Source organism: Salvelinus sp. IW2-2015, linkage group LG18, assembly GCF_002910315.2.
Source record: "Salvelinus sp. IW2-2015 linkage group LG18, ASM291031v2, whole genome shotgun sequence".
NCBI classification, from domain to species: Eukaryota; Metazoa; Chordata; class Actinopteri; order Salmoniformes; family Salmonidae; genus Salvelinus; species Salvelinus sp. IW2-2015.
The window spans coordinates 25,345,736-25,361,078 of NC_036858.1; the positions used below are offsets into that span (position 1 = coordinate 25,345,736).

A 15,343-nucleotide genomic window follows, 5' to 3' on the forward strand; every position below is an offset into this window, starting at 1 on the left:
AGAGTGACTTAAGACTATTAAATGGGGGCCCGTGGTCAGTAATCCAACAGTGATTACTAGATGTTTAGATTGCTGGCTAGACTTAATCCCCCCAAAAGTTCTGACATGAGCGACCAACAAGAAAACTGCTGATGCAAAAACAAATTGCACCATGTGTATTCTACCTCACCTGTAAATTGAGACAGTAAACATTTCTGGCCACGTTACTTTAGTTGAAATACCAACATATGTTTACATACCCTACATTACCCATCTCATATGTATATACTGTACTCTATATCTACTGCATCTTGCCATCTTTATGTAATACATGTACCACTAGCCACTTTAAACTATGCCACTTTATGTTTACATACCCTACAGTACTCATCTCATATGTATATACCGTACTCTATACCATCTACTGCATCTTGCCATGCCGTTCTGTACCACCACTCATTCATATATCTTTATGTACATATTCTTTATCCCTTTACACTTGTGTGTGTGTATAAGGTAGTAGTTGTGGAATTGTTAGGTTAGATTACTTGTTGGTTATTACTGCATTGTCGGAACTAGAAGCACAAGCATTTCGCTACACTCGCATTAACATCTGCTAACCATGTGTATGTGACTAATAAAATTTGATTTGATTTGATTCTTACAGTACTAGAAAAACAATTTTAAAGGGCTGAAGCAAGGCACATAATTTTACTTCATGTAAAATTACCATCTCATTACCCATCTTACAGACACAGTCCACTATTGTAAAGTGGACTGTGTCTGTAAGATGGGTATAAGATGTATAAATTGAAGGTAAAAGCAGAAGTGTTTATTAGTTTACTCCAATTGGGGGATCGGTGGTAGGGTGCGGGGAATAATAATAAAGGTATATTCTTTAAAAAAGTATGTATGTCTATATAGGTATGTGTATGTATATATGTGTATATGTATGCATGCGTGTATGGATATATATATTTACCCAAAAAAATATGGGGGATTGGAAATGATGCAGACAATTACATTGGAAGCAACATTCTTTCCGCAAGATTAAGCTGATCCAACCCCCCCCAAATAAAAAAATAAAAAATAATAATAAAAAATAAAAAAAAGAATTACCATCTCGTTTGATATCAGATATAATAGCAGCTTTTCTAGACCGTATTTGGTCCCGCTTTAAATGAAATGCAGCTTTTAAAGCCTTCATAAACCCTAAATAAATGTGATACAAATCATCTATAAGCATATGTCATGCTTTTATAAAGGATTCATACATTTGGCCTAACTCTGTGACATAACAACCAATGTCAAATCTGACATAAACCTGTGCTTCATAAAGGCTGACATATTGGGTTCAATTCCCTTGACAACCCATATGTAAAAATGTATTCACGCATGACTGTATGGTACATTTTATGAATTATATTATATTTCATGTAACGGCAGTCTAAGTCGTCCTCCTCATCGGACGAGGAGAGGCGAGAAGGATCGGAGGACCAATGTACAGCGTGGTAAGTTTCCATGATTTAATAACACGAAAACTAGACAAAATACAAAACAACAAACGAACCAACCGTCACAGTCCCGTGTGGCACAAACACTGACACAGGAAACAACCACCCACAAATCCCCAACACAAAACAAGCCACCTATATATGATTCTCAATCAGGGACAACGATTGACAGCTGCCTCTGATTGAGAACCATATTAGGCTGAACACAGAAACAGACAAACTAGACACACAACATAGAATGCCCACCCAGCTCACGTCCTGACCAACACTAAAACAAGCAAAACACATAAGCACTATGGTCAGGACGTGACATTTCACTAAAACATTTTTAGGATGTCCCAACCTCTTTCCCACTAAGGTGCATAGTCAATATTGGACCTGATCTCAACTTCCCCCAAAATGTTGGTAGGGCCTTTTAAAATCGTTTTAAATTTTTTGCCTACTTCTGTGTGTTTTTTAAATTCCGTTTTCTTGGTTTTGGTTTTCCAGGTTTCGGTTTACCCCAGTTTTTTCACACTTTTTTCATAGAAAAACAACAGCATTTAATTTTCTGTGTTAACAACAATGCTTAAACCACATCAGGGGATGTCTTTTGAGGTCTGGAAACAATCTAAGAAATGTCGATTTTTGAGTGTACTTGCCCTTTAATTCAGTGAGCATGCCCATTGAATGTGGAGTACATTGAATGTGACATTGAATGTGATTCGGCCGCCAATGGAATGGGTGGCGTAAAAGGCCAGCAACACTCCGTATCATTCAGACCCCCATGAAATGATACCATACAGTACATTCTACAGACCCTACTGAGTATTCACTACAATTATTTTGCTGTTGCAGAATGAGTTATTTCTCTAAGCCAATATGTATTCCATATACAGTGATTCGCATTGTCTTCATTTATTTGACCATGGAACATGTTTTAAAACAGTCATTTAATGCATGTCAATTAAATATGAACAAATATGAATCATTGTTAATGTTTAGACAATTATTTTACATATATCATGAATGGTTATTGACACTTTTCTACTATTGCGTGGGGGACTTTTATTTAGATTTTGTATTTTAATTCCGTGACCTTTTTAGTGTTGTTGATGAGACACTGATTTTTCCACATTTTGTTACATTGCAGCCTTATTCTAAAATGGATTAAATATGTTTCTTTTTTCAGCAATCTACAAACAATATCCAATAATGACAAAGCGAAAACAGGTTAAGACGTTTTTGCAAAATATATATTTTCAAAAACAGAAATGCATTATTTACATTAGTATTCAGCCCCTTGGAGTTTGCCAAAATGCACCTAAAGACTCTCAGACCATGAGAAACAAGATTCTTTGGTCTGATGAAACCAAGATTGAACTCTTTGGCCTGAATGCCTTGTGTCACTTCTGGAGAAAACCTGGCACCATCCGTACGGTGAAGCATTGCGGTGGCAGCATCATGCTGTGGGGATGTTTTTCAGTGGCAGAGACTGGGAGATTAGTCAGGATCGAGGGAAAGATGAACGGAGAAAAGTACAGAGAGATCCTCGATGAAAACATGCTCCAGAGCGCTCAGGACCTCAGTCTGGGGCGAATGTTGACCTTCCAACAGGACAACGACCCTAAGCACACAGCCAAGACAAAGCAGGAGTGGCTTCGGGACAAGTCTGAATGTCCTAACATATCTAGATTGACCTGAAAATAACTGTGCAGCAATGCTCCCCATCCAACCTGACAGAGCTTGAGAAGATCTGCAGAGAAGAATGGGTGAAACTCCCCAAATACAGGTGTGCCAAGATTGTAGTGCCATACCCAGGAAGACTCGCTGCTGTAATCGTTGCCAAAGGTGCTTCAACAAAGTACTGAGTAAAGGGTCTGAATACTTATGTAAAATGGATATTTCAGTATTACATTTTTTATGAATTTGCAAAAATTTCTTGAAACCTGTTTTTGCTTTGTCATTATGTGGTATTGTGTGTAGATTGATGAGGGAAAATAACGATTGAATACATTTTAGAATAAGGCTGTAACGTAAAAAAAAAATGGGTAAAAAGTCAAGGGGTCTGAATACTTTCCGTAGGCACCGTATGTGTTATGAATGACCAAAGGTGTCTAACTTCAAACTAAGTATTACAGGACACCACAAAGTGTCAATAAATAGGTTATTAATGTTCTGCTTATTTATGAAGGTTCCCTTCATGATCCGCAGGTGGTTACTGTAGGGTGTGAGAGGTATTTCAATTGGTTGATGGACCTGCAAAGCGTGTGTGTGAGTGTGTCAGAACCAATATGATTTGGAGTAGTCCAACCTGAGACTACCTGTTCCCATGCTGGAGACCAGGGCTTGATTACAACCTGTTACAATGGTGCCAACATTTTGTCGCTGATCTTCCCCGGTGGGGGGGTGAATGTTTTTGTTTTGTGCATGTTTGGGTACTGAGGAACATGTGACTTGGTTCCAGAAGAAAGACACTTTCAATTTCATTATGTTGGGGGCTTTCATCAAGTGTTTCTTGTGGTAGCGTCGTCCCCAGGCTATTGCACACATAGCACATATAAGCCTGTGAATATCTATCAACCAATTTGGCCTTAGTAGGAGTGACCATAGAATTCTATAGGAATGACCTTACTGAGTAAAGTATTTGTCATTATCACTACTTAACACTACTTAACCCTTCCCATTTCCATAATGTATCTTCTTAAAATTGTATTTTAAACCTAACCCTAACTAATGAAGTTTGATGCGCTGGTCCACCAAACCTTCTGCACATTTGGGTGGAAGTGTCTAGGAATGAGATTAGGTGTAATGTGACTAAGATGTCATCCCTTTAGAGCGTATGCCATCCTTCAGCCCAAAGTGTCACCCTTTATAAAGCACATGTTTTTATTATATGTCACATTTGTTATGTCACATTTGACATGGGTGAACCCTTTATAAAGCATGACATACGGTTATAGATGCTTTAACACATTTATGTAGTGCTTATGAAGGCATTACTACGGTTTTAGGAAGCCTTTATAAGCTGAAAGTCATGTAAAGCGCGACCCTGTAGGTCAGGTAAAAAAGAAGCAGGGAAAGGAGGGTCAGCCTTGCACGATTTCAACCCTATTACGGAACACTATAAATGGTCTGGTCTGACCCCTACAGAAGAGTAGGAATGGTTTCATCCCTGACCCCCTCCCCCCCAGGAACCAAATTTCTGTGACGACATTGGGCGAACCCATCATGGGCAGCAAGAAAACCCAATCAGACGGCTGGAGCAGCGAGGATGAGGATGATGGGACGTTTGAAGCTAATGGTCAGGAGACGATGTCACCTTCCTCAGGTACAGGGCAGGGCCGCCGGTTCAAATACCAATTATTTTGCCGTTGTGGCTTTGAGCAAAGGCACTTTGCTCTTGCATCATGGCTTTTTCTTTTTCTAGCACTGTTAAATGGTTGGTCTACAAAAACCTTACTACAGGTAGCCTAGCGGTTAAGAGCCTTTGCTCTAAAGCCCGCTGGTTCGAATCCCCAAGCCGACTAGTTAGCAAACTGCCGATGTGCCCTTGAGCAAGACACTTAACCCTAATTGCGCCTGTAAGTCGCTCTGGATAAGAGGGTCTGCTAAATGACTAAAATGTAAGAACTGATTCCCTCCCCTCTCTCTCCAGGCCCACCTATAATTTCAGAAGAAGAGTTGGCCAGCCTAGCCATGATCAGTCCAGCTAAAACCAGTCAATACTCTGGGCCCAGAGTGAAAGCCCTGATACAGATGATACAACATCAACTAGACCAGCAAGAACTGGTCCAAGAGTTCATGGTGGGTATACAGTTTGTGTTCCTCATACACATACACGCACGCAAACACACACTAAGGAAGTATGCTAACCATATCATGCACGTTGGTCTGCCTTTTCAATAGCAGAAGCAAACATTTTCAGTTGCTGTTGTTTGTGTTGTTTGTTTTAGGCCTTGGAGCATCTAAAGCCATTTGATAACTGTCTGGTGGGGAAAGCTCCTGAGAACCGGGAGAAGAACCGCTACCAGGACATCCTGCCCTGTAAGTTCTGTTAAACTAGTTAAACTACAGTCCCTTTTACCCTGCTGTGTAGTCTGCACTAGAACTATCTAATCTGGGCTGGGGCTGGAGAGAACAGCTGCGGGCCAAATTGACACAAGACGTCTTAATGTCATCATTTTCTGGTTGTAAGATTACAACCCAGTGGTCCTTGTTGCAACCAGATGAGAGTTGTTTTTAATGACAATAACAAGACATCATGGGAAAGATAAATATTGTTTTTTGTGGTAGCTTAAAGAGGCAATCTGCATTTCAAACAATAACAAAGTGGTTTACCCCGCCACTGATATGGTAAACAGCTGAGGGATGGGGCTGGAGAAATGTAACCACTTTCAAATTCATAGACAGAGCTATGGATGCAAGGACTTACCACCCATGAGATCAAGTGTACAGTTCTAGTAATGTTTTGAGGCTATACAGTGTTTGTTTACAATGACATTGGTTACAAACATTGGAGTAAAACAAGCTTTTATTTTGGGTTCTGATGTGGTAGCGCAGTTGAACTAAGCTCATGAGGCATTCACAAGTTATATTCTTCAAGAATCAATGCGTATACAGTATGTCATTAATTTAAAAGTCCAGAAATTGATGTAGCAATCGCAGGTTGCCGCTTTAAAGACATCAACAAAATGTCCTTATACAACCGGTATATAACCTGACCATAATATCGTCATTGCAACCAGTTTTGCTTGCTGGGCAGTGTTTACTCAAATCTTATCCCTTATTTTATGACTTCCCATATTTAGGATATTTATTTTCACTCACACTCTCACAAATGAAACATTTCTAGTCAGCATGTTTACAGTTTTGACTGATCACTATTACCTGAGAGGAAACTGCCACAGCACCCCGATATACAGCTGCTAGTGACAGGATGGAAAGAGTGTAACAGAAGGTATACATTTACAGGTGAACAGTGGAGTACTTGACTCCATACAACACACACACACACACACACACACACTGGATTACATGCAACATGGCAATTAAATGAAACTAATCCGATTGCTGTGGTAATTTACGGCTGTGTGAGTGATAGGTGAGGCAAGTCTGCTTGTCAGAGACTTCTCTCCCTCTTACAAGCTGGAGACAGAAAGTTCTCCAAACATACAGTCATAAAAACACTGAAACAGTTTAGCACGTTAGAGGGTTTGAGAACATTGTCATGGGAAAAGATCAGACCTGATCCTCAAATGCATACACACACACTAGGGCTGGGCGATATGGACAGAATATCATATAATTATATTTTTTACGGTATTTTATGTTCTTGAATAATAAAAGTTCTACATTTGCTTTATGAGTTGTGCATGACCCTAGGTTAGCAACACATACATTTTAAGTATTTCAATGGGGTTTTCGCCATTTCAATGGAGTTTTCGCCATTTCAGTGGGGGTTTTCTGATTGTTTCATCACTCAAACTTCAACCAAAAGTTTATCTCATTTGAGATAATTTCCACACTGCCACATAGGTCTGCACAATATGGGCAAAAAATCTAGGCCTTATTTGTAAACAAATATTGCTATTTCCTTTTGACTGGTGATTTAGATCAAAACACTTGGGTGATCTGTTGAAATTATGGAAATATAATCATAATTCTACAGTTAGAATGTACAGTTGAAGTCGGAAGTTTACATACACCTTAGCCAACTACATTTAAACTCAGTTTTTCACAATTCCTGACATTTAATCCTAGTAAAAATTCCCTGTTTTAGGTCAGTTAGGATCACCACTTTATTTTAGGAATGTGAAATGTCAGAATAATAGTAGAGAGAATGATTTATTTCAGCTTTTATTTATTTCATCACATTCCCAGTGGGTCAGAAGTTTACATACACTCAATTAGTATTTGGTATCCAAATACTTGGTATCCAAACCGACATGCTTTGCCTATTTCTGTGATTTATATGGTACTGTTGCACAAAAAACATGCTAAATTAGGCCTACACCAGCACTACCCCGGCTGTATTAACTAGCTACGTTTGCTCTGACTCAGTACACTAGCCAGCTACCTAGCAATTAGCATTATCGGCAAACATAATTTATTTAGCCACATCTTGATAAGAAAAGACAACTACCTGTTTGCAGACAGTAATATACACAAACGAATAGTGCAATTATGGAACGCTTGTGGATTTCTATTAAGAAGCAAAGTGGAAAGCAGCATTGTTGTCGTCAACATATTGTTGCATCTGCTGCATTGATGCAGACTGAAGAGTGAACGGTCAGCAAGTGATCTCATCAAAGACAGTACTCTGTGATCTCGTGGTCGAGCAACAACAACTGCGCTCTTTGAGTGAGGGGCGAGGCTTGGTGAGAGAGGGAGAAAGTTGTCACTAGTTACCACAGTCACAAAGTCWWAATTATGGCTAAAAGTTGCTTATTTCTACAATGTTCTTCGAATCTGATTTTAAACCTAACCCTAACCTTCCCTAACCTTAACCATACTGCTAACTGCTTTGTTTTCATGAACTTTTACGATATAGCCAATTTTGACATTGTGCCTGTGGTAACTATTGACAACCGAGGGAGAGAGGTAACTCAAGTAGCAGAAGTATACTATAAAAACTGAGTAGCGTATCACATTTAACAAAGAAACATTTTAGAAGGTAAAGTAAAAACCCAAACCCGTCCGTGCATCAATACTGGTATATAGTTAAATACGAAATACCGCCCAGGCCTAATGTACACACACGCTGACACAGTGGAGTGTTTACTTTTCTCACTCCAGGAGTTCTGTTTCTATCTGCTGAGAACAACTATGAAACCTTGGCCTCTGTTGAGATTTGACAGAGAGACGACAGAGCGAAGGAGGGATGTGGTAAGGAAGAGTGAGGAGGGATGGAGGGGATGAGGTTTTGAGTGATGAGACTCCCGATCTCCATCAGATCCCGTTGTGAGATAGACCACAACACTCGTCTCCTTCTCTTCTCCTCCCTCCATCACTCGTCTCCTCTTTTCTCACCCTATGTCTATCATGCCTCTCCTCCCACGTCATTTACTCCCCAGTACCCTCTCATTATTCGTTAATCAATGTTTTTTCTTCTATGTTGTTTTCCTCTATGTAGTATTTATTATTCCCTGGACTGGACTGTTCCTGGTAAAACAACAACAGCGCATTTGTGGAACACACTGGTCACCTCGTAAAGTGTGTGTGTGCGTGTTTGCGTGCGTGTGTGTGCAATATGTCTCTGACAAGAATGTGTTGGGAAATGCTGTTTTATTGTTCTATTTTGGAAAACTACTGAGGAATGTGTGTTTCACAGGACGTTCCATGGACAATAAATGTGGTGTTTATAAACCTAAAATGGTTTATGGGTTTGTCCTCAGAGTTAACTCCTGTAATGAGGAAACATGTTTAGGGAAGATTGTGAAACTGACCAGAGAGTATGTGGCATAGAAATATTATGTGTTTTATTATAGTAGTACACAGTGACTTTAGCTCTATAGGAGCCCTGCCTCCAGCTGTTTGCTTAGAAATTCTAGGGACAATAAGGAGACCTGCGTCTTGTGACCGTAGCGTACGTGTAGGTATGTACAGCAGGACCAAATCGGAAAGCTAGGTAGGAGCAAGCCCATGTAATGCTTTGTAGGTTAGCAGTAAAACCTTGGAGCAGGAAGCCAGTGTAGAGAGGCTAGCACTGGAGAAATATGATCACATTTTTTGGTTCTAGTCAAGATTCTAACAGCCGTGTTTAGCATTAACAGAAGTTTATTTGGTGCTTTATCTGGGTAGCCAGAAAGTAGAGCATTCCAGTAGTCTAAACTAGAAGTGACAAAAGCATGGATGAAATTTTCAGCATAATTTTTGGACAGAAAGTTTGATTTTTGCAATGTTACATTGATCTAAAAAGCTGTCTTGATATGTTCATCAAAAGAGAGATCAGGGTCCAGAGTAACGCCGAGGTACTTCACAGTTTTAGTTGAGACGACTGTACAACCATCAAGATTAATTGTCAGATCCAACAGAAGATCTCTTTGTTTTTATGGACCTAGAACTAGCATCTCTGTTTTGTCCGAGTTTAAAAGTAAAACATTTGCCACCATCCACTTCCTTTTGTCTGAAACACAGGCTTCCAGGGAGGGCAATTTTGGGGCTTCACCATGTTTCATCGAAATGTACAGCTGTGTATCGTCCGCATAGCAATGAAAGATAACATTATGTTTACGAATTACATCACCAAGAGGTAAAATATATAGTGAAAACAATAGTGGTCCTAAAACTGAATCTCGAGGAACACTGAAATTTACAGTTGATTTGTCAGAGGACAAACCATCCACAGAGACAAACTGATATCTTTCCAACAGATAAGATCTAAACCAGGCCAGAACATGTCCATGTAGACCAATTTGAGTTTCCAATCTCTCCAAAAGAATGTGGAGCTCGATGGTATCAAAAGCAGCACTAAGGTCTAGGTGCACAAGGACAGATGCAGAGCCTTTGTCTGACGCCATTAAAAGGTATTTTACCACCTTCACGAGTGCAGTCTCAGGCTATGATGGGGTATAAAACCAGACACCAACAGCTTTAAAAAAAAAAATTAAAAAAAATTGAGAGGAATGGGAGATTCGATATATGCCGATAGTTTTTTATATTTTCTGGTTCAAGGGAGGCTTTATTACTGCCACTTTTAGTGAGTTTGGTACACATCCGGTGGATAGGGAGCCGTTTATTATGTTCAACATAGGAGGGCCAAGCACAGGAAGCAGCTCTTTTGGTAGTTTAGTTGGAATAGGGTCCAGTATGCAGCTTGAAGGTTTAGAGTCCATTACTATTTTGTAACGTGTCAAGGTGTCAAGAGATATAGTATTGAAAAACTTGAGTGTCTCCCTTGATCTTAGGTCCTAGCAGTGTTTTGCAGACTCGGGACAAATGAGCTTTGGAGAAATACGCAGATTTAAAGAGGAGTCTGTAATTTGCTTTCTAATGATCATGAGCTTTTCGTCAAAGAAGTCCGTGAATGTATCACTGCTGAAGTGAAAGCCATCCAATGCTGCTTTTTAGTTAGCTTTGCGACAGTATCAAAAATACATTTTGGATTGTTCTTATTTTCCTCAATTAAGTTGGAAAAATAGGATGATCGAGCAGCAGTGAGGGCTCTTTGATACTGCACGGTACTGTCTTTCCAAGCTAATCGGAGGAATGGTGTAGCTCCATTTCCGTTCCAATTTTCTGGAAGTTTGCTTCATGGCTCAGGTATTTTCTGTATACCAGGGAGCTAGTTTCTTATCACAAATGTTTTTTGTTTTTAGGGGTGCGACTGCATCTAGGGTATTATGCAAGGTTAAATTTAGTTCCTCAGTTAGGTGGTTAACCTCTCTGGGATATGTAGAACGGTAGCGTCCCACCTCGCCAACAGCCAGTGAAATTGCGGGGCGCCAAATTCGAACAACAGAAATCTCATAATTAAAATTCCTCAAACATACAAGTATTATACACAATTTTAAAGATAAACTTCTTGTTAATCCAGCCACAGTGTCTGATTTCAAAAAGGCTTTACGGCGACAGCACACTTTGCGATTATGTTAGGTCAGCGCCTAGCCACAGAAAACCATACACCCATTTTCCAAAGAAGGAGAGGTGTCACAAAAGACAGAAATAGCGTTAAAATGAATCACTAACCTTTGATGATCTTCACCGGATGGCACTCCCAGGACTCCATGTTAGACAATAAATGTGTGTTTTGTTCAATAAAGTTCATCTTTATGTCCAAAAACCTCATTTGAAATTGGTGCGTTATGTTCAGAAATGCATTGTCTCAAACAAATATACGGTGAAAGCGCAGAGAGCCACATCAAATTACAGAAATACTCATCATAAACATTGATGAAAGATACAAGTGTTAAACATACGATTAAAGATAAACGTCTCCTTAACGCAACCGCTGTGTCAGATTTCATAAAAGCTTTACGGCGAAAGCACACTTTGCGATTATGTTAGGTCAGCGCCTAGCCACAGAAAACCATACAGCCATTTTCCAACCAAGGAGAGGTGTCACAAAAGTCAGAAATAGCGTTAAAATGAATCACTTACCTGTGATGATCTTCATCTGATGGCACTCCCAGGTCTCCATGTTAGACAATAAATGTTTGTTTTGTTCGCGCGTTTAGTCCAGTAATCCAAATGCACAAGTCGCGGGAACTAAGTCCAGACGAAAAGTCAAAAAAGTTCCACTACAGTTTGTAGAAACATGTCAAACGATGTATAGAATCAATCTTTAGGATGTTTTTATCATAAATCTTCAATAATATTCCAACCGGACAATTCCTTTGTCTTTAGAAATGAAAGGAAACGCAGCTCGCGCTCACGGCCGCGCGGAAGGCTTTCAGCCAGACCCCTGGTTCAAACAGCTCTTATTCGCTCCCCTTTCATAGTAGAAGCCTGAAACAACGTTCTAAAGACTGTTGACATCTAGTGGAAGCCTTAGGAAGGCGTAGGAAGGAAGTCAGACAATCTGACCCTATTTACACTGTATATTGGATAGGCAATCACTTAAAAAGACTACAAACCTCAGATTTCCCACTTCCTGGTTGGATTTTCCTCAGGTTTTTGCCTGCAATATGAGTTCTGTTATACTCACAGACATTATTTTAACAGTTTTGGAAACTTTAGAGTGTTTTCTATCCAAATCTACTATTATTATTATATGCATATTCTAGCTTCTGGGCCTGAGTAGCAGGCAGTTTACTCTGGGCACCTTATTCATCCAAGCTACTCAATACTGCCCCCGTTCCCAAAGAAGTTAACTGATTTTTGTACTCTGACATCCTTGGGTAGGTGGAGTCTGGAAGGACATTTATGAATCTTTCGGTTGTCTGAGAATTTATAGCACGGCTTTTGATGATCCTTGGTTTGGGTCTGAGTAGATTATTTGTTGCTATTGCAAACTTAATAAAATGATGGTCCGATAGTCCAGGATTATGAGGAAAAACATTAGGATCCGCAATATTTATTCCTCGGGACAAAACTAGGTCCAGATTATGACTGTGGCAATGAGTAGGTCTGGAGACATGTTGGACAAAACCCACTGAGTCGATGATGGCTCCGAAAGCCTTTTGGAGTGGGCCTGTGGACTTTTCCATGTGAATATAAATGTCACCAAAAATGTGAATATTATTTGCCATGACTACAAGGTCCGACAGGAATTCAGGGAACTCCTGAATAGTAGCAATAAAAAGTGATTGAGTAGGCTGCATAGATTTCATGACTAGAAGTTCAAAAGACGAAAACACATTATTTTCTTTGTCTATTGAAATTTGCTATCATAAATGTTAGCAACACCTCCACCTTTGCGGGATGTGTGGGAGATATGGTCACTGGTGTAACCAGGAGGAGAGGCCTCATTTAACACAGTAAATTCATCAGGCTTAAACCATGTTTCAGTCAGGCCAATCTCGTCAAGATTATGATTAGTGATTTGTTCATTGACTATAACTGCCTTGGAAGTGAAGGATCTAACATTTAAGTAGCCCTATTTTGAGATGTGAGATATCACAATCTCTTTCAATAATGACAGGAATGGAGGTGGCCTTTATTCCAGTGAGATTGCTAAAACGAACACCGGCATGTTTAGTTTTGCCCAACCTAGATCGAGGCACAGACACGGTCTCAATGCGGATAGCTGAGCTGACTACACTGACTGCTAGTGGCAGACTAGCCCTGTCTATGTTCATAGATAAGATGAGAGCACCCCTCCAGCTAGGATGGAGTCCGTCACTCCTCAGCTGGCCAGGCTTGGTCAGAATGAGGGCGAATTATGTACAAATTCTATCTTTTGGGAAGGGCAGAAAACAGTTTTCAACCAGCAATTGAGTTGTGAGACTCTGCTGTAGAGCTCATCACCCCCTAACTGGGAGGGGGCCAGAGACAATTACTAGATGCCGACACATCTTTCTATTCGATTTACACGCTGAAGCTATGTTGCGCTTGGTGACTTCTGACTGTTTCATCCTGACATCATTGGTGCCGACGTGGATAACAATATCTCTATACTCTCTACACTCGCCATTTTTAGCCTTAGCCAGCACCATCTTCAGATTAGCCTTAACGTCGGTAGCCCTGCCCCCTGGTAAACAATGTATGATCGCTGGATTATTCTTTTTAAATCTAATACTGCATGTAATGAAGTCGCCAATGACTAGGGTTTTCAATTTGTCAGAGCTAATGGTGGGAGGCTTCGGTGTCTCAGACCCCATAACGGGTGGAATAGAGACTAGAGATGGCTCGGCCTCAGACTCCGACCCATTGCTTAATGGGGAGAACCGGTTGGAAGTTTATGTTGGCTGAATGAGCAACACCGGTTGAGCATTCCTACAGCATTTCCTTCCAGAGGCCATGAGAAAATTGTCTGGCTGCGGGGACTGTGCTATGGGATTTATACTACTATCGGCACTTATTGGTGGCTCAGACGCTGTTTCATCCTTTCCTACACTTAAATTACCCTGCCTAACGATTGCGTCTGAAGCTGGGCTTGCAGCACGGATATCCTCACCATAAGGCGATCGTTCTCCTGTTTATTATGAGTACAGCGACTGTAAAGCATGTTGAATGAAAAAAGTTGAGCGGGGGAATTTTAAAAAAATTATTAAAGTTGGCAGGTAGCAAAGTAGCATTAGCAACAAATCTGACCACGCCTCCATTTTGCTACTACCGTCCTATAGGAAGAAACTCAAACAAGACATGCCCATGACAAGAACTATTCAATGCTGGTCTGACCAATCGGAATCAACGCTTCAAGATTGTTTTGATCATTCGGACTGGGAAATGTTCCGGGCAGCCTCAGAGAATTACATTGATTTATACACTGATTCGTTGAGTGAGTTTATAAGGAAGTGCATTGGAGATGTTGTACCCTCTGTGATAATTAAAACCTACCCTAACCAGAAACCATGGATAGATGGCTGCATTCGCGCAAAACTGAAAGCGTGAACCACCGCATTTATCCATGGAAAGATGACTGGGAATATGGCCGAATATAAACAGTGTAGTTATTCCCTCCGCAAGGCAATCCAACAAATGAAATGTTGGTATAGGGACAAAGTGGAGTTGCAATTCAACGGCTCAGACACGAGACATATGTGATAGGGTCTACAGGCAATCACGGACTACAAAAATAAAACCAGCCACGTCACGGACACCAACGTCTTGCTTCCAGACAAACTAAACACCTTCTTTGCCCGCTTTGAGGATAATAAAGTGCCACCGACGCGGCCCGCTACCAAGGACTGCAGGCCCCCCCTCTCCTTCTCTGTGGCCGACGTGAGTAAGACATTTAAACGTTTTAACCCTCACAAGGCTGCTGGTCCAGACGGCATCTTAGCCGCATCCTGAGATCATGTGCAGACCAGCTGGCTGGTGTGTTTACGGACATATTCAGTCTCTCCCTATCCCAGTCTGTCATCATGAAGTGCTTTGAGAGACGGTTCAAGGATCATATCACCTCCACCTTATCTGCCATGCTAGACCCACTTCAATTTGTATACCACCAAAATAGGGCCACAGACAATACAATCGTCCATCACACTGCACACTGCTCTATCCTGGACAAGAGGAATACCTACGTATGTAAGAATGTTGTTCATTGACTACAGCTCAGCATTCAACACCATAGTACCCTCCAAGCTTATCATTAAGCTTGAGGCCCTGGGTCTCAACCCCGCCCTGTGCAATTGGGTCCTGGACTTTCTGATGGGCCGCCCCCAGGTGGTGAAGGTAGGAAACAACATCTCCACTTCGCTGATCCTCAACACAAGGGTGCGTGCTCAGCCTCCTCCTGTAGTCCCTGTTCACCCATGACTGCGTGG

The 15,343-nt window shown here is 40.8% G+C and overlaps 1 protein-coding gene across 1 annotated transcript in view; it reads left to right on the forward strand.

Moving 5' to 3' along the window:
• The window catches only part of LOC111977609 (tyrosine-protein phosphatase non-receptor type 13), a 66,270-nt gene that overhangs the window by 36,735 nt on the left and 14,192 nt on the right, over positions 1-15,343 (forward strand). Inside the window, exons 9-11 of the mRNA XM_024007113.2 lie at positions 4,667-4,803; positions 5,131-5,279; positions 5,429-5,519. Of these exons, the coding sequence (XP_023862881.1) occupies positions 4,667-4,803; positions 5,131-5,279; positions 5,429-5,519 (377 nt within the window). The remainder of the gene's footprint in view (positions 1-4,666; positions 4,804-5,130; positions 5,280-5,428; positions 5,520-15,343) is intronic.